The sequence below is a fragment of the Pteronotus mesoamericanus genome, unplaced genomic scaffold (genome assembly GCF_021234165.1).
Source record: "Pteronotus mesoamericanus isolate MK-2021 breed Mesoamerican mustached bat unplaced genomic scaffold, CSHL_Meso_final contig_20, whole genome shotgun sequence".
Taxonomy (NCBI): Eukaryota; Metazoa; Chordata; class Mammalia; order Chiroptera; family Mormoopidae; genus Pteronotus; species Pteronotus mesoamericanus.
The window spans coordinates 12,216,763-12,236,770 of NW_026555085.1; the positions used below are offsets into that span (position 1 = coordinate 12,216,763).

Below are 20,008 nucleotides of genomic sequence, written 5' to 3' on the forward strand. Positions count from 1 at the left end.
TTGAGACTTCCTTCTAATGAACCTGATTCCCATCCTAAAAATATTTACTTATTTGATAATTCACCTGTATGAAACTATTCTCTTGCTGAGGTGCTGCTACTGGCACCCAGCTCTGCATAATTGCCATCCTTTGCCTCATGTGGGCTTCACACTGTGTGCTGGGCCATAGTGGCCTTCCTCCCAGTCCTTATTAGGGCAGATATAATAATCTCACTTTAGAATGCATGGTCTTTAATTCCAGTCATGGCTTTTCTGGTATCTCAGCAGGATTCTATCTTGATCGGAATTCCAAAATCCTTTCGCTTGCCTTTCAGTATCTCTGTGCCACTCTCAATTCCATAGCAGCTGCTCTCCAGTAAGTACAGAGAGTGTCGCCTTGTGCATGTCCTGCCCAGCCTTCAGCCAAGAACACATTCACTGGTAAATCCCACATAGACTGCTGCCCCTCCCTGGCCCCTTCCCTCTTGGACACATTCCATCTTTCTGGTGCCCTGACCCTCAGCTATTTTCGCTTGCCCCAAACTCTGATCTAGACTCAGCTCAGCAGAACCTTTGTGCACTGCCTAGACTCTAGGCCATTGTGCCACAGGTGGGAATTTGCCGCCTTGGTAAGAAACGGGACCATCATGGGGTTCAGCTCATGAATTTCCCTTCTTTTCGTTATTGTAGTCTAGGCTGCCTGTTCAGTGCCTTTAGGTAGTTGCCCCGTGTATTCGTCTAGTTTTATGGTGGTGTGCAGTGGGAGGGTTAGTTCAGTACCAGTTAGTTATTCTATTATAACCTCAAGTGAAAGTCCCTTTTTTCATTTTTTCTCTTTTATTTTCAAATACTGGCCTTGTGAATTTTTTACTCATTTTAATGAAAATGAGGGAAAACTGGGAAATACTGAATTTTTAATGCTTAATTTAGTTCTGAATTCTGAGATATTCTTTATTGTTAAAATATTAGTATATAAAATGAAAGCAATGACATAATTAGGTAGTTTTGTTTTTAATGTTTTTACAAAAAAAAAAAAAAACCAAACTAGCAGCCCTGGTTTTGGTTATTCTACTGGTCCCTGAAACTCCAAAATATTGGAACTTCTACACAGTAGCACTATGACTCCTAACCAGAAAATCAAGTTGCACTGCAATACTGTTTCTGTACCACAAAGTACATACAAAAAAATACTAAAAATCATAAGTAGGCTGAAGAGCTTTTGGTGACACAGTTGTGGACTTGGCCTGAACCCCTTTCTCCCTCACTATCTTGTCAGAGTACTACGTAACCCACTCTTTCCCAGTTGCAGGTGTTTGGCACATGTAACACTGCTTTATACTCATTAGGAAGATGCTCAGTATGTCTAGTACATTGTTTAAAACACAGAGGAGTTTTCTTTTTATAAATTTTATTTATTTTAGAGAGAAGGGATGGAGAAAGAGAGGAAGAGAAACATAAGTGTGTGAGAGAAATAGGGACTGGTTGCCTCTCTCACACTCCCAGCTGGAGACCTGGCTCACAACCCAAGCATGTGCCCCAGCTGGGATTCAGACTCCTGAGCTGCACCACCCAGGATGAGGATAGTTTTAAAAATGTTCTTTTGCTGTTCCTACTTTAAATTACTTTTGTATTCCTATTTGTTGTACATTTCCATACTTTTTTTTTCTTTAAAGGATTTATTTTTAGAGCGAGAGAGGGAAGGAGACATCAATGTGTGCTTGCTTCACACGCCCTAATCTGGGGATCTGGCCCACAACCCTGGCATGTGTCCTGACTGGAAATCGAACCAGCGACCTTTTGGTCCGCAGGCTGGTGCTCAATCCACTGAGCCACACCAGCCAGGTGGCAGTGTCCTATTTATTGTAAACTAGCTGTTTCATAGGATTTACTCATGGTTATATACAGGAAATGTTTCCATTCTGAATATACAAGTATTTTAAACCAAATACTTAGCCTTCAGATAAGATACTGAGCCATGAATAATATCAGAGGAACATAGTTTTGTTATTTTTCTATCTGGAAATAAAAAGCTCTAATATGGAAGAACCAGTTAATTCTAGTAGGAAGTATTGTTTAAGACATCATCTTTTTAAGTCTTATTTTTAGAGAGAGCTGAAGAGAGGGGAGAGAGTGAGAGAAACATCGATTAGCTGCCTCTTGCACGTCCCCAGTCAGGGACCAAACCGCAATGCAGACCTGTGCCCTGACGGGGAATCAACCAATGGTCTTCTGCTTTACGGGGCTGTGCCTGACCTACTATGCCACACTGGTCAGGGCAAAGACTTGACCTTTTCTTTGACAGAGTTCTATCTTACAATAAGACTTCTTTTTTTGGAAAAAGCATGCTTGGAAAGTCTTCTACTTTTTTAACTGCATCTCTCTATTACCACTTACACCCTTACACCCTTCTGCGCCATCAGCACTATTGTCCATGACCGTGAGTCTTTTTTCCTTGTTCTCTACCCCCTAACCATGCTTGCCCTCCAAGAGCTGTCAGCCTGCTGAGTCTGTCTCTATTTTGTTTATTCAGTCTGTTCACTAGATTCCACATGAGTGAAATCATATGGTATTTGTCTTTTTCAGACTGGCTTATTTCACTTAGCATAAGTTCTCCATATCCATCCATGCTGCTGCAAAGGGTAAAATTTTTTTACAGCCAGGTAGTATTCCATTGTATAAATGTCCCATAGTTGTTTCATCCACTCATCTACTGATGGAGACTTGGGCTGCTTCCATATCTTGGTGATTGTAAATAACACTTCAATGAACATAGGGGTGCTTATGTTCTCTTGAATTAGTGTTTCAGGTTTCTTCAGATAAATTCCGAAAAGTGGAATTGCTAGTTCATAAGGCAATTGTTTTTTATTTTTTGAAGTACTGTTAAAGAAACCCGATCTCACCCGCCACTAGCTTCTTGTTACTCTGGTTCTTTTTCTCTGCTACTGATATAAACTGTGGCTCTCAATGCCAGTTTGGTAAAAAGGAAAGGAAGTGTTTATTCAAAAGTTACACAGGTTTAGAGTAATGGCAGAATGGCGCCATTAAATCCCAAAGTCCCTTTAAAACACCCACAGACACACACACCCACCCATACCCCGTCCTGCCTCCCCTTCTCAAACCGGGCCAGTCCGAGGTCCTGTGTATCTCAGGAACAGAAACAGAAGTCCGAAGCTCGGTCAGACTCCTGTTCTTAATCCAGAAGCTCATCCTCATGGTAGGCTGGTGGTAGTCCTTCTGCATTCTTTCAAAGCACCGAGAGCTCTGCGTGGCTGCCGTACTTGCTTTCCAAGCCCCGTGCTCGAGAGCCCGCTCTCCGCTCCCAAAGCCGTGTGGTTAAGCCCCAGCATGGCTGCGGAGCCTGGGTTTAAATCCTAGCGCGGGTCTTCCTGTGTAACCCCATTTCCGACTCCTCCCACACTGGGTTACACCTCCCCGTGGTCTGGTTTCTTCTGCTTTTCATGGCTGCCAATTAGTCCAGGCGAGCGTGACCCCGTGTCGCAGAAGCCTGCTTGCAGGCGTAGGAAGCCCCTCCGGCCACCTCACATCGCAGGTTAGTCATGCCCACACCCCCTGGCTCTGAGTGCAGGCACAGCTTTTTAATGTTATTAAAACACTGGCCAAATTCTTCAGATACGCAGAGTACCTCCCAGTGGCCCTGTTCCACTTCCCTCGTCTCCCAAGTGATACAGTTCTGGGGTTTTCTCCATCTGGGGCGACCTTCAGCTCAACACGCCATTACAATCTCCCCTTTCAGATAAAACCCTTTATAATCTTACAAAAGACAATGGGCGAAGGTCTCATTCTTTCTGTAGCTGCTTCCTGTTGGATATGGCTGCCGTCCTATCTACTCTTGGGTCCGGGCATCCCTTAAGGATTTGGGTGTGGGGGGTGGCATAGAGGGTGGCCTTCCTGTGAGGGGAAGGACCTTGCACCATCCAGGTCAGTTAGCCATCCCCAGGGAGTGGCACGCTCGGTGTCCAAAGGCTGGCATTGCTGGACAGTTGGCATCCTTGTTGTATTCTAGAGGTGGCAGAATGGGCAAGGGGGTTTGAAGGCATAATTAAACCATAACCACTGAATGACAAATGCAGGGACCAATTTTTCAATATCCCATAATAGGAAAAGAGTGGCTTATCTGAAGGAAGGTTTGGAAGGCATGCTACGCCTGTCCAAAGCCTTTTCCCCCACTATACTTAGCTTGGTCTGAGGTGAATATTTTAGGATTTATCCCCTTTCAGATTTATGGGCCCTTTCTGTCAGAGCATTAGGGCAGAAAAAGAAAATCAGTTTTAAAGTGAAGCCCATAGGCTGCTCCAGCACTTCACCAACCCAACCACTTAGTTCAACCAAACCATTGAGTCTCAGGGGCGATGATGAAGGTGGGCTCCTTAAGGAAGGACTATATTGCAAGCAGTCACTCAGGTAATGAGGTCATAGGCTTATGCCCTATGAAAACAGAAGGAAGAACACACATGTTAATTCACACAACCCACAAACCAGTCTGAGTGTGCAAGACTGCCTTTGGGGGAGACATCCAGTTGCAAGGCCTTTGCTGAGATGACATTTAACAGGGCAATTTGACAGATTCATCGCGCCTGTAAATTGAACACCTCTGATGATGTTGCACACCCAATTTTAACTTCCAAATGAAAATATACTTTGAAGACAGTTAGCTGCATCAGTCCAGTGTCCGACACTGAGCACTGTGATTTTTCCTTGAATCATGATTTTTCTCCCTAGGATCACCCTCATTGTCATTAAAGGGACTTCACTGAGTCTAGTTTTAATTTTGCCTGTGGGCGTAAACACACCAAGAGCAGCCATGGATCATACATGATCTTTAAGTCCACTTTGGTGTAGCTCACACAAGAAACCTTTAGACTCTTTAGTCTGCCCTTCAGGGCACAGAAGCTGAGCCCCACACCTGCCATCTGGTTTCACCTGTACCGGTTATTTCACTCAAGTCCCTGAGGTTTCCATTGTGCCTTCAGGTTCCTTTGCAGGCATCTTTTAGGAAAGCAGCCTTCATTCCTTCCCTAGAAAGATTGCCACAAACCACACAATCAACCAAGGTACCAGGTTTTTTTCGTGGGCTATCACTACCTTCACAAGTTAATCCCAGTTTGTCAGGGCTTTCTGGTGACATCCGTAACACAGACATGCTTCCTTAAGGTGTGACTTTCCAGTCAAAATCTTGGTTAACAAAACCAACATTAACGACTAGTCCCATTTTTATGCAAAGAAACTTGATGCCATCACACACTCCTTCAGAATACCCAATTCTGGAGGGATCAGGTAGGGAGAAAAACACAAATTTAAGAAAATCCTTGTCCTTCCAATATCCCCTAAAATTGCATTTCCAAGTCTTACACTTTCCCTGTTCATTTTCCTGCATAATTTGAAGTTTTAACTTCCCCTGGGAAACATCAACTGCCTTTCAGAGCATAAACTGCAAAATTCGAAGCACAGGTAGAGTTCTAGAAGAACAATACATAGGTACAGGCATTCTCTTGCACCACTGTGTCTGCTGGTCTCCTGGCAGAGACATGCCCTTTCTGGCCTGGTCTCCTGGCAGAAACATCCTTTTTGCCTCAGGCTGAAATACTCAACCTTGAATGACCCTTCTTGGGTCCTGGGTGGCAAAGGCATTCTCCCCAACCAGGTACACATGATCTTTCCTAGATCTTCAGACACAGAGGATTTCTGATCAGAAATGGCAAAATTCAAATCACATTCCTGTAAAATCAGAAAACAGGTTTCCTTTCCTTCAGGTTTAAAACTTTCACAGCCTTTATACATACATCTTTATCCATCCAGATTTAACCATAATACACTTTCAGTGTTCTTCTTCACACTGGGAAGGACTACATCCGAACGCAGTATCTGGCAGTTAAAGTCCCTAGATTTGCAGGGACATTCTGCAGCTTTTTGAAATGTAGACCTTGCAAATACCCTATCACTCAAGTGGTCACCCTTGGACCCCAGTTCATGACCTTCAGAACGAGAGCCATCTCTATCAGAACTAGTTGCACAGAGAACCCAACTGGTGTAGTGCCCACACCACAGCAACGCACAGCACATATAACCTGAAGAGCGTGCTGTGCCCACCACCTTGCCAAGTTCTGAGATGGCAGAGTGGCCGTGTTCCACATCCCAAATGGCAGCACCCACACATGCTGGGTTATCCAAGATGGCAGCACCCATTACTCCACATTCTTCATGGTGGACTATTCACATGACTCATCCTCCACTTTACCCAAAATGGCTGCACAACTCACGTGGCTTCCTGATTCCCAACATGCATAAGGCCTCTAGTTACAGAGCCTAGGGATTCCCTTCTTCCCCAAACCTGCCCCTTTACATCATTCTGACATTCCTGGCGACCAGCACCTTGAGCTGGGGTGCAGGGCAGTTCCCTGAGATGGGGAAGTCCCTACAGCCCTGCTCCAGAGGTTGATTTGCCCCACGTGGCTGGGTTCCTTTAGTCCCATCTGGGTTCGCCAAGTCTGTAAGCGAGAGACAAGCAACCTGGAAGCAGCATATGAACCAGTATCATCCACACCATTATCCCAAAACAGTAGTCAGAAACAAATTTTCAGCCAAACCATCCCGCTTCACCAACCAACCCCTTCCCAGATCCATTTCCTTTTTACCTTCTAGGCAGGATTAGGTGGCCAGTGCTCTCACGAGAGCTGCAGAGAAATTCTCAGAGACGGGGAAATTTCGCTGTCTCTCTCTGGCCCTCCTGAGGGGGTTGGTCAGCCACGGGCAATTATTAACCATGCGCTGGGCTCCAGATACTGTTGCAGAAACTGCCGGCCCCTGGGCGTCTTGTTACTTTATGGTTCTTTTTGCCCATCACTGATAGGAACTGTGGCTCTCAATGCCAGTTTGGTAAAAAGGAAAGGAAGTGTTTATTCAAAAGTTACACAGGTTTAGAGTAATGGCAGAATGGCGCCATTAAATCCCAAAGTCCCTTTAAAACACCCACAGACACACACACCCACCCATACCCCGCCCTGCCTCCCCTTCTCAAACCGGGCCAGTCCGAGGTCCTGTGTATCTCAGGAACAGAAACAGAAGTCCGAAGCTCGGTCAGACTCCTGTTCTTAATCCAGAAGCTCATCCTCATGGTAGGCTGGTGGTAGTCCTTCTGCATTCTTTCAAAGCACCGAGAGAGAGCTCTGCGTGGCTGCTGTACTTGCTTTCCAAGCCCCGTGCTCGAGAGCCCGCTCTCCGCTCCCAAAGCCGTGTGGTTAAGCCCCAGCATGGCTGCGGAGCCTGGGTTTAAATCCTAGCGCGGGTCTTCCTGTGTAACCCCATTTCCGACTCCTCCCACACTGGGTTACACCTCCCCGTGGTCTGGTTTCTTCTGCTTTTCATGGCTGCCAATTAGTCCAGGCGAGCGTGACCCCGTGTCGCAGAAGCCTGCTTGCAGGCGTAGGAAGCCCCTCCGGCCACCTCACATCGCAGGTTAGTCATGCCCACACCCCCTGGCTCTGAGTGCAGGCACAGCTTTTTAATGTTATTAAAACACTGGCCAAATTCTTCAGATACGCAGAGTACCTCCCAGTGGCCCTGTTCCACTTCCCTCGTCTCCCAAGTGATACAGTTCTGGGGTTTTCTCCATCTGGGGGGACCTACAGCTCAACACGCCATTACAGTATCTCCATACTGCTTTCCGCAATGGCCACACCAATCTGCATTTTCACCAACAGTGCAGAAGGGTTCCCTGTTCTCCACACCCTCTTTTTGGTTCTTTCTTAGGGATTGTCTTCTCTGCCTACGTTGCTTGTCTTTTTTTTTTTTTTTTTAAAGAACTACTCAGTTTTTTGTTTTCTTTTTAAAGATTTTATTTTCAGAGAGAGGGAGAGAAACATCGGTGTGTGGTTGCATTTCATGCGCCCCCTACTGGGGACCTGGCTTGTAACCCAGGCTTGTGCCCTACACTGGGAATCTAATCGGCGACTCTTTGGTTCGCAAACCGGTGCTTAAGCCACTGAGCCACACCAGCCAGGGCTGCTTCTCTGTTCTTGCATGCTATCTGCTATATCCGTTAGAGGCCTTAGCATATTATAGTTGTTTTAAATTCCAGGTATAATAATTCCAACATTCCTGCCATATCTGAATTTGGTTTTGATGCTTTGTCTCTCTTCAAACTAGTGATTTTTTAGTTTGTTCAGCTTTTTATTTGTTGTTGGGGCAGAATGGCGACCTCCACACTTTGTACCTGTTGGACTGGAAACTGAAAGTCCGCACTCATTTTTTTAAGGACATTTTCCTACATATAAAATTCTGGGCTGACACTTTTTTCCTTTTCAACATTTTAAAGATCCTGTTCCATTGTTTTCTGACCTCTGTTGTTTCTGATAAGTCAGCTTTCATTGTCATATATCTCTGTTTACTTTATCTTTGAATTTGGGCATTTTTCACTATAATATGCCTAGCTGTGTATTCTTTATATTTATACTCTTGGGATTCCTTTAGTTCCTTGGATATGTGCGTTGATGCCTTTAACCAAATTTGGGAAGCTTAGGTTATTGTTTCTTCAAATGCAATTTCTGCCTGATTTTTTCAACTCGTGATACTTATACAGTGGTATAATTGAGACCTTCCTTAGTACAGCAGAATGTGTGTATAACTTATATGTGAAGTCAACATAAATATATAATATGAATATATTTACATATAGATAGTATACACACTAAACATTTTATAGAAGGGATACAGCATCAAGTAAGCTTGGAAATGACTGCTTTCAACAAAGCCTCAAGATTTCAGGGATCCTTGAGTGCTTTGCATATCCAACCTACCTTTAATAACTTTTATTTTTTTAAATCATGTTTATTCTATTACAGTTGTCTCAATTTTTATCCCTTTGCCCTCCTCCACTCATCCAACCCCCCCGCCCCCCATTCCCAAAGTCAGTTCCCACACTGCTGTCCATGTCCATGGGTCATTCATACATGTTCTTTGTCTAGTCCCTTCCCCTTCTTTCCACCATTGTCCTCCATCCCCATCCCCTCTGGTCACTTTCAGTCTGCTCCATGTTTCCATGCCTGTGGTTTATTTTGTTCTTTAGTTTATTTTGTTGAACAGATTCCACTTATAAGTGAGATCATGGGGTATTTGTCTTTCATCAACTGGCTTATTTCACTTAGCATAATATTCTCCACGTCCATCCATATTGTCGCAAAAGGTAGAAGTCCGTCCGTCCTTCTTTCCTTCCTTCTTTCCTTTCTTCCTAATGCAGATTGATTTTATTTATTTTTTAAATGTCAAAAATCCATTATAAAATACTAAAAAATTTAAATGCATTATAAAGTGTGAGCAATTAAAACAGCATAACACCAGCACAAAATAATCAAGCAGATCAGTGAAATAAAATGAGCATTCTAGAAACAAACGTATATATCTGTTTAACAATGTAATATATGATTAAATTGATATTTCAAATCAATGGGCAAAATAGGCTTATTCAACAAGTAAGGTGCATGGACCATTATTACTTGAAATAAAACAAATCTAGAGCCCTATTTCACACATTATACAAGAAATATTCAGGTGAGTTAAAAGTCAGTATGTAGAATCCAAGGAGTTTTAGGAGAAAATACAAACTAATATTTTCCTTACCCTGAAGTAAAACATTCAAACCCAGAAGCTATAAAGTAAAATATTGACAAAATGACTGTATTAAACATTTAAGGCTATACAATAATATACATATAAGAAAAGTTAAAGGACAAGTAATAGAATAGGAAAGTATTTGCAACACATCTAAAAAAAGGGCTAATAGTTTTGTTTTTAGGGGAAAAGTTCTATAAACATTTAGTCAAAAAGTGGATCAAGAATACCAAAAAGCCATTTAAAGCTTTTTAAAAGTAATAAAAATAGGCAATAAATATACAAAAACAGGTTTAGTGTCAACAAATAGTAAAGGAACAATTAAAATAATGCATCATTGTCACAATCAGATTAATACGTATTAAAAAATATTGGTAATATCAAGTACTGGCAACTGTGAAAGGAACTGGGTATTCATAGACTCCTTTTCTCCATTTTCTTAAAGCAGTCCCTTTAGCACATTTTGCAGTGCTGGTTTGGTGGAGGTGTATTCTTTTAGTCGTCTTTGGTCTGGGAAACTCCTAATTTCGTCTTCCCTTTTAATTGAGAGCCTTGCTGTGTAGAGCAGTCTCGGTCGCAGGCCTTTGCTTTTCATTCCTTGGACTATTTCTCGCCGCTCCCTTCTGGCTTGCCGTGTTTCTGTTGAGAAGTCAGCTGCTAGCCATATCGGGCTCCCTGATATGTTACCACCTCTCTCTCCCTTGCTGCCTTTAGGATTCTCCGTTTGTCTTTGATATTTGCCATTTTAATGATGATGTGTCTTGGAGTAGGTCTCCTTGGGTTCCGCTTGAATGGGAGCCTCTGTGCTTCCTGGACTTGTGTGACTTTTTCTCTCCTCAAATTAGGGAAGTTTTCCATCCTTTCTCAAACAGGTTCTCTAACCCTTCTTCATCCTCTTCTCCTTCTGGTAACCCTGTTATACGGATAATTATTACGTTTCAGGTTGTCCTGCATTCCCCTAAACACCTCTTCATTCTTTTTGAGTCTTTTTTCATTTTCTTGCTCTTTCTGGGGGCTTTTTTCTACCTTGTCCTCCAGCTTGCTGATTCGATCCTCAGCTTCATCTAGCCTGCTTTTGATTCCTTCTGCTGTGTTCCTCAATTCAGAAATTGTATTCTTCATTTCCTCTTGTCTCTTATTGATAGTTTCTACGTCCTTTTTCATGCTGATATGGTTTGCAGTAAGTTCCTCGTAGTTTCCCTGTAGTTTTTTGTAATTCTCACTGAGCTCACTGAGCTTCCTTAGAACTGTTGTTTGGAACTCGGCATCTGCTAGTTTAATTGCCTCTTTTTCATTTAGTTCTCTTTCTGGGAATTCCTCCTTTCCCTTCGAGTCGGGGTACTTCTTTGTCTTCCCATTATTTGTGAGACTCTTCTTCTTTGCTTCTGCTTCTTAAATTGATCTGTCTTGATTTCCTGACTTTGTGGTGTGAACTTCTGTGGTTGGAAACTGCTGTTTTTTCTTTCTGGATCTGCCTCTGATGATGTCAGATGTCATCCCTGACTGACCTTAGGCAGTCTGTTCAAGACTTCCAGGAATCTACTGTCTCTGGCTGTCTCCTTCAGTTGTTAATTTAGTCACTTTGCACTCAGCAGTCAGGTTTAGGCACCAGGCAGGGGGCGGGGGGTGGTGTGCAGATTCCTCTGGGGGGCAGGGCTATCGTGTCCTCTCATGCTGCTGCTCTCAGGGGAGTGGTCTGCCTGAGCAAGATGTCTGCTTCTTCACCAGGGGTGAGTCAGCACTGGGATCCTGCCGGCTACTCTCTCAGTTCTCTTCCCAAAGTCTCCTTCCCCAGGCTCTCCTCAAGCGTCTCCAGCCCACTCTGCCCCCACCTTTGCCGGAGACCAGGGTAAGTGGCTACAAACAAAAATGTATGCGCTGGCCCTCTAAATGGCTCTTTGCGTCTCCAGCCACCTGTCTCTGGCAGAGAGCAACCCTGCCACTTTTTGCAACTGGTTGTTATCTGTGTACTTTTTGGGCTCTGGTGCTGTAGGCTGGAGATCCCCACTTATGGTTTAGATCCCGCTCTTCTCAGGGGGGTCCCACTGACAGTTTCAATATCCCTCTGGCACTGTCACCCATGGGCGCCCCGCGCACCTTCTTGAGTCTCTTCCTCAGTCCTTGCTAGTTAGGTTTAGTAAAGCTGATTCTCTGTCTGTCTGAGGTTATAAAGCTCGTCTCTTGCTATTGTTCAGTTGTTTGTTCCAGGTGATTTCTCCACAATTTAGTTGTAATTCCAGATTGATCCTGGGAGGAGGTCAGTGTCACTTCCATTCATTCCTCTGCCATCTTGATTCCCCCTTTAATAACTTTTAACTTGGTACTGTAACTGCATGCGTTTGTCCTTCCCATTAAATGATGGACTCTTATAGGACAAAGCTCTGCCTTGGCTTTGCTTTCCTTCCTTCTTCCTTTTTTTATCCTTACCTGAGTATATGTTTATTAATTTTTAGATAGAGAGAAACATCAATCAGTTGCCTCCAGTAGGCAGCCTGACTGAGGAGCAAACTCACAACCTTTTGGTGTACATGATGATGCTTCAATCAGTTGAGCCACCTGGCCAGGGCAAGCTTTGCTTTTCTTTATAGTTATATAAAAATATAAAGACAGTGGCTCTCAGGTTGATTTTTTTTAATCTAAAAATATTGTCTGTGAGAGGCAAAATATAAAACAGAAGTCACTAAAAATAGGAATAAAAGCAGTGGAGAAATACATTTGAGACAAAAAGTATGATACAAAAGAAAGCTTTTTGTATTTGACAAATAGAATTTTTGATCGAAAACATATGGGACATGCCCTGGCTTGTGTGGCTTGTCTTGCAAATCAAAAAATCACAGGTTCAATTCCTGGTTAGGGCACATGCCTGGGTTGCGGGCAGGGTCGCCGCAGGGGTCACATGAGATGCAGTCATACGTTGATGTTTCTCTTTCTCTCTTTTTTCCCTTACTTCTCCTCTCTAAAAATAAATAAATAAATAAATAAAATCTTTTAAAAAATTTTGTGTGTTTTTTAGTATTTAGTAGGCTATTTTTTGAGTCTGGGAACAAAATTTTTTCCATGTAAATCAATGGTAATGGCGTCTTCCCTTTATGCCATTTCAGCTTATGAAAGTTCTCAGAGGAACACTCTACCTTTGAATAGTGAGGGAAACCTGTATCTTGTAGAATAGGAAATGAGGGTGGCAGTGTGCAATCTCATTCTGAGATTGGAGAAATTGTGCAGTGCCCAACAGGTACTCAATTGTTTAAGCCTAACTGCTTGATAAACAGAACAGTTAAGGTTTTTTTTGGTCTAGGGGTGCCCTGAAAAATACTATCAAGACAGTAAAGATGCCATGAAGCAAGAAAGTTGGGCAGCCTCTTTAATGAGAATTATGAACAACTAAATGTTAAAAAAAAATTTGAAAACTTAGACGAAGTGGACAAATTCATAAAAAATGATAAGCATCTTGAATATATTATGTAAAACATTGAAATGGTAGTTGAAGTTCTTCCTTCACCCAAATCCCATAATTGATTGACTGTATAGGTGAGATCTGCCAAATTTTTAAGGAACAATTAATTTCTTACGCAAAATGATAAAGAAAATGAAAAGAGTAAAAAAACACCTAACTCTTTATGCCAGTATAATCTTGAGTACAAACCCTGATAAATTTAAGAGGAGGCATTATAAAGAATGTTATTAATGTGGATTAAAGGATTCTAAATAAAATATTAGCTTTCTGACTCCAAGGATGTATTAAAAAAGTGATGCATCATGATCAAATGGAGTTTAGTTCAGGAATTCAAAGATACTTCCCCTTTAAAACTACAAATTAATATAATTCATCATTTTAACAGTTGAGAGAAAGAAGAATACATTTTTCTGATTTGAGGCAAAAAGCATTTTATAAATTTCAATAACTTTATGATAGAAATTCTTAGCAAAGTATATATAAGGGAGTTTTATTGAGTGTGCATTGGATTTTTGGGAACTTTTTATTATGGACATTTCTAAAATCATAAAAGTTGGGTGATGATATAATAGACCTGACAATGTCTTCATTGCTCAGCTTCAACAATTGCCAACATATGGCAACTCTTTTTAATGTATGCCTCCCATGTGTGGGTGCACAAGCACCCGCATATACTTTTTTCCCAACCGTGCAGATTATTTTGAAGTAGATTCCAGACACCATGCCTTTTTACCAGTACTCATTATGTAGCTTTTTTCTCTATAACCGTTAACATTCTAAGGAAAACCCCACCTATTCCTTAATATTTTTTAGCATTTAGCCAGAGTTGGAATTGTGCGAACTGGCTCATAACTGTGGATTCGAAGTTCTCATATTTAATTTGGCTATTATTCCTCATTTTTTTTTTCTTTAATCTATAATAGCCCCTCTCATTCTTTATTTTCTTCTTTTTTTAAATCTATGTAACTAAGAAAGCAGGTCATCATCCTGTGCAATTTTCCACATTCTAGATTCGGCTGACCATGTCTCTATCCTCATATTTCCTTTAAACAGGTAGTTAGACTTAATTAAATTTTGTTATATGTTTAGGTGAATGATAGTCACTGCATAATATTGGTGTGTAATGTCTTATTCTTTATATCAAGGGGCACATGATGCTTGGCTACTTTTGTTTTGTTGAGGTTGATTAGTGGGTCTATGTCCCTAGCAGATGCAATCATTACTTGATCTTTTAACAATCACTGTTGCTTGTTTCCTAGAGCAGCAATTTTCAACCGTGCGCCTCAAGAATTTTTAAAGCATGCAATACCTGACTGACCTCTTTTCTCTTAGATTGTCAAATAAAAACATGACAACAGCCAACACAACAATAGTCGTCCAGTGTGAATGAATCAAGATTATACCGATTTTTTTGTTAGATCGGCAAATATTTTTGGTGTGCCGCAGAATTTTAGTAATTAGTTTGTGTGTCCTATGAGTTAAAGTTAAAAATCTCTGGCCTAGATCATTATTTTATTAGGGAGTAGCAAAATGGTGATATTCTAACTTATTTCTTTATTAGCTTGTTAGTTTATTAGTTCATTACTATTAAACATGGTCCTTCATCAATTCTTTGATTACTCTGAGGTACAGTTTATATAGGAAAGTCAAAATAAATGCTTGGTTCTTTCTAGAAGAGCACTTTCTTAGTAAACCTGCAGTGAACATAATAATAGAGAGGTTTTAGGTATCTAAAGCAAGACAAGGATGCCTGCTATTATTGCTGCTGTTTAACATATTACTGGAGGTAACATGTCAAAAGTATAGGAAGGAAAAATAAAAGTTATAAACATTGTAAAGAATGAGATAGAAATGTCATTATGTACAGATTGTGCACTCATTTACCTTGAATACAAAGGACTCGTGGGGAAAAAAACTTTAAAACTTTAATAGAAGAAATAATCATAGACATAATTTACTCTCACGAAAATGTTATTACTTCTAACGTTTATCACTGAATTTCAGGTAATCTCTGTCAGAACTGTAGCTGTATATTTTTTGAAGAGCTTTATGATAGTACTCTAAATGATGTGTGGAAGAACAAATAAGAGTTTGTGAATAGCTAAGTCAGCCTTAAAAAAGGAAAATAAAGGGGAACTTGCCCTACGAAATATTAAGACATACTGCAAAGCCATAGAAATACAGTATGGTATGGTATAAGAACAAACAAATAGATCAAAAATATTAGAGAGCTTAGAAATAAACTCAAGGATATGTGGAACTTACAGATACTGGTAGTAGGTAGTACTGGAGAAAAAAAAAGCTCATTATATAGAGAGGGAAAAAAATTATATTCTATATCATATACAAAGGTAGACTCCAGATGGATTAAACACGTAAATGTGGAAGATACAACCAAGAGGTTAATAGAAGGAAATGAGAAATATTTTTGTGACCTGGTTTGGGGAAAATCTTAAAACCTCAAAGCACAAATCAATTGTGTGTGTGTTTATAAATTTAATTGCATCAAGATAGGGACTTCTGTTTAACAAAAGGCCCCAAGGACAAAATCAATACATACGTGACAAATGGGAGACAATATTTGCAGTGTTTAATATTGCCAAGTGATTAGTATCTTCTAGACTAGATTTATACAGAGAACTCCTGTAAATAAGCAATATAAACAGAGCAATCTCAGCAGAAAAATGGGCAAAAGATATAAACAGGCTATTTATAGAAAAGGGAGCCCCCAAAAGAGTAAGCATGTGAAGAGATGCTCAAACATAATAGTAATCAGGGAAATGCAAGTTAAAACAGTAAGACATCATTTCATATATGTTAGGCTGACACATACTGGAAAACTAGATAAAACCAAGTATTGATGAAGATTCATGGCTATAAAAACCCTCACACACTGGTGGCACATATATAGCCACTCTGGACAGTAGCATGGCACTGAGAATAAAAACTTTACATGTACATGACTCAGCAGCTTTGCTCTTGAGTTTATATGCCAAAGAAAGTCTCAAACAGATTCATAAGAGGACATTAACAGGGATGTTCCTTGCAGCAACATTTGTAATGGAAAGGCATTGGATGTAATCCAGATGTTGGGTCTAAGGATAGTAGAGAAAAAATGTTTTTGATACAGGCCATGGCATATTGTGTAGCATTTAGCAGTAGCAAATCAGATGTACGCATACAAAATACTTACAGAAGTGAAAATGTTACAGAAGTGAAAAAGCATAGAATACAATATATAACAGATTTGTATACATTAAAAATACATGTACTAACTGGCAGTGTGATGAAAGCAAATGAAAGGACTGAGGAAACCACTGTTGATCCATCAACCTTGTGAAATTATCTTTTGTCTGGCTATTTTATGAACCATAGGTGTTGTGTGACCATCAGACATAACGACCAAGTGAGGAGACCCCTGTCAGTCTGTATATTGATCACTTAAAGTGTTTAATTTCCTTTTTAAATTAGTTAAGCCCTGGCCAGGGTGACTTAGTTGGTTAGAGCATCGTCCCTTACACCAAAGGATTATGGGTTCAATTCCCAGTCAGGGCACATGCCTGGGTTGAGGGTTTGATCTGTGGTCTGGGCACAAAGGGAGGGCAGCCAATCAATGTTTCTCTCTCTCTCAAAAGCAATGAAAAAATGTCCTTGGGTGAGGAAAAATAAATTAGTTAAAACTTACATAGAAATACAAGTTCTAGTATTTTCTTGCATCCTGGTTAGACGTCTTGCCTTTCTGCGGATATATACATGCCACTTTGAAGACCATTAGTCTAAAACATTTGTTTGAAGGAAGTTATTTGAAACCTCAAGATGTATTTTAAGAATCATGAAGTTTAAAATCTATTCCATAAAATTTGTGTGTTTTAATATAAAATGTGACTTCCCCAAATCTTTGGGGGAAATTACCATTCTAGTAATATGTGCCTCCAAAAACTCACTACATCCAGTGTAAAAAGCAGGTTCTTAAGCTGACTTCATTGATCAAAGATCTTAGAGATCTTTGGCAATATTTCCTTTCTTGAACACAAAATCACTTCACTATTGCTCTTGGATGGATTCCAGTTTGAAGTGTTATGTTGTGAAATACACAGTTATTTTATGACACTCTGATTTTGTTTTTCTTTAACTTTACAGAGACTGTGCAGTTGATCCTACTTGTGTTTTATGCATGGAGTGCTTTTTGGGAAGTATTCACAGAGACCATCGATATAGGGTTAGTAATGTCCAGATAATAATCATATGCAGTATTGAATTTTATACTAGATATCTTTTCTACTTTTTTAAAATTCCAAGATTTAACATTAAAACAGGGGAGAGTAGTTTAAAAAAGTGTTTTATTTTAATACCATTACACATACAATGGCAATGTAGAAATGAATTATGAATCCAGACTTCTTGGACACACATGGTATAAGAAAAGACAACACAGATATCAGCTCATCCAACTAGTTTGTTTTGCTGATTGTTTATGTTTATTAGCTTTAGAACTCTAGGTTTATGGTGGGGGTTATCAAAAATCAGAAGATAAAATTGAGAGTTAAAGTGTGAGAGGGAGGTTCCTAAAGGGGGATAGATGTGTAAGACAGAGTACGGAAAAGTGACTAGATTATAGATTTAAAAAATATCCTATTTATTGGTCATCTCCTACAAAAGATTTGTCATTTCTTAATATTAAAGAGGCATCTACTATAGTGTAAAAGAGGACCCAACTGCAGAACATAAGACCCACCAATTTTAATTTATTTTATTCTGCTATAATGCCATCAGTACTTTCCAGAAATCAGATATGTTTGCATTGAAGTCAGGGATACAGACAAAGGCAGATTATGGCTAAACCTGCCTTGGCTCCTCTACTAGAAATTGAAAACAAAACTATGAACATTCAAAAATTAGGAAACTGTTAGTAATAGGGAACTTTTTTCACCCTAATCTCTAATAAAATGATAGAGAAGGAATAATATTGTAATCTTATTTTAGGAGCGCTGTTGGGTCAGGACTTTTCCCCCTGTTTGTTTTTATTCACAGTACCCAAGTATTGATGATAATGAACTAAAAACAGATGCAAAGTTGAACTCCTTAAATCAGTAAGAGAATCCCAGTTTCCTTTCAGCTGCTCCATCTAATTTCAGCAACGAGAACAAGCATGAAATCTGTGGGGTGGGGCCATCATTTTCCAAATGGCTGCCTGCCCATGTTTCTTGACGTACATCTTTGCAGCCCCTGAGAATAACTGTCATTTGTGGTTTTACATTAATTATTTGTAATATAACACACAGATATGTAGAGCTGATCTAAAATTTGTAATTAATGACCATTTCTAAACTCTCACAGAATTTAAAAAAAAAAGAATTTCCAGTCTACCAATGATTAATAGGTCTGTCTTGCCAGATTCCTTGAATCATTTCCATATCTTAAGGAAGTATGAATAATTCTTGAACCCTACAGGAGGTGAAAAGTTTTTTATGACCAGCCGGTCCACTTTTATATTTCCTGAGCTTCCTTTCTTTTCAAAGAATGCTATTTAGGGAGTGTGAGAAAAGAAAAATAAACTTCTTACAGTTTCTTTTGCTCACTTTCTCTAATGCACATGCCGCACTCTTACGGGAGTCTTTTAGGGGACAGCAGTTGTAGAGATCTTTATAATAAGTCTTGAATCTGGTGTATTACGCTGTAACCTGGTAGCATAGAGGCCAGCAGTATACCAATTTAGCCAAAATACAGCCCAAAAACCCTCGTGATTCTCCTAATTAAGGAAGTTATGCAGGTGGATATAGTTTACCTCTTTAAAATATCTATAGTTTACTCTGTAGTATACTAGGTCACTACAAAGTAGTTTTTATTTTGAAATCACTTAAATTAGCTTATAGGCTTATTTAAAATAAGCTTTAAAACATTGAGAGGTTTGGCATTTTATTTAATTTATCCCTGCAAAGAAATTTAAATACTTTAGCAGTGTTACTTCCTTAGTACTTGCTATTCTTATTGATAACCTGATAGCCCTCAGTAAATACTCACTGACAAGATGCTGTACACATTTTTTTCAAGATGACAACATCAGGAGGTGGAGGTTTCTGTGACTGTGGAGACACTGAAGCTTGGAAAGAGGGTCCTTACTGTGAAAAACATGAACTTAACACCTCTGAAACTGAGGAGGAAGAGGTAAAGACATTTTCAAAGTTGTTTTTAAGGAAAAAACTGTTTTAACCATGAGTTTAGAATATTTTGACACATAGGAATATGGTTATAACATGAGAAATGGATCAGCAAAATAGTCCTGTCACTGTTAACGGTGGCCAGGTAGGTATACTTTAAAAGTTGTTTGCATTTTATGGAGGGCATACCATTGCCAGGAGTACACACTGGAAATTCCAAAAACTTAGTGTAATTCGGACCTTTTATTTGAGGTTTTTATTTTAAGCATTTATTTGAAAGTTTTTATTTATTTAAAATATAGTCAGTTTTATTTAATTTTGTATTGATTGATTTGAGAGAGAGAGAGAGAGAGGAAAGGAGAGAAGGAGAGACAAGCATGGATTTGTTGTTTCACTTAGCTTTGCATTCGTTGGCTAATGCTTGTGTACGTGCCCTGACGGGGGGTCAGATCTGCAGCCCAGCCATACTGGGACAATGCTCTCCCCAACCGAGCTACCCTGCCCGTGCAAGTTCTCATTTATTATTGAAGGAATTATTTTTCTTTTATGTGGAGACCAGTTAACTTACTTGTTTTTTGTATGTTTGTGTTGTATCTAAGACTTTGTAGACCCGCTACCTTTCTTTTCCGTAGCCATACATGGCAGCCAGTCATCATCATCTGGTAAATCAGTGACTTTGCGTAGGTTATGCAACCAGTGTAAGATGCTAGCTCAGTACAAGTTATACTCATTCAAATTATACTCACTTATAAGTTGTGAATATGTGCTTTTTTTAAATTGTTGTTGATCCTGC

The 20,008-nt window shown here is 40.0% G+C and overlaps 1 protein-coding gene across 4 annotated transcripts in view; it reads left to right on the top strand.

The window, feature by feature from the left end:
• UBR2 (ubiquitin protein ligase E3 component n-recognin 2) overlaps window positions 1-20,008 on the top strand; it is a 112,423-nt gene that overhangs the window by 13,416 nt on the left and 78,999 nt on the right. For all 4 annotated transcript variants that reach the window (XM_054569362.1, XM_054569361.1, XM_054569363.1 and 1 more), the window contains exons 3-4: window positions 17,198-17,276; window positions 19,109-19,222. In XM_054569362.1, coding sequence (XP_054425337.1) covers window positions 17,198-17,276; window positions 19,109-19,222 — 193 coding nt within the window. The remainder of the gene's footprint in view (window positions 1-17,197; window positions 17,277-19,108; window positions 19,223-20,008) is intronic.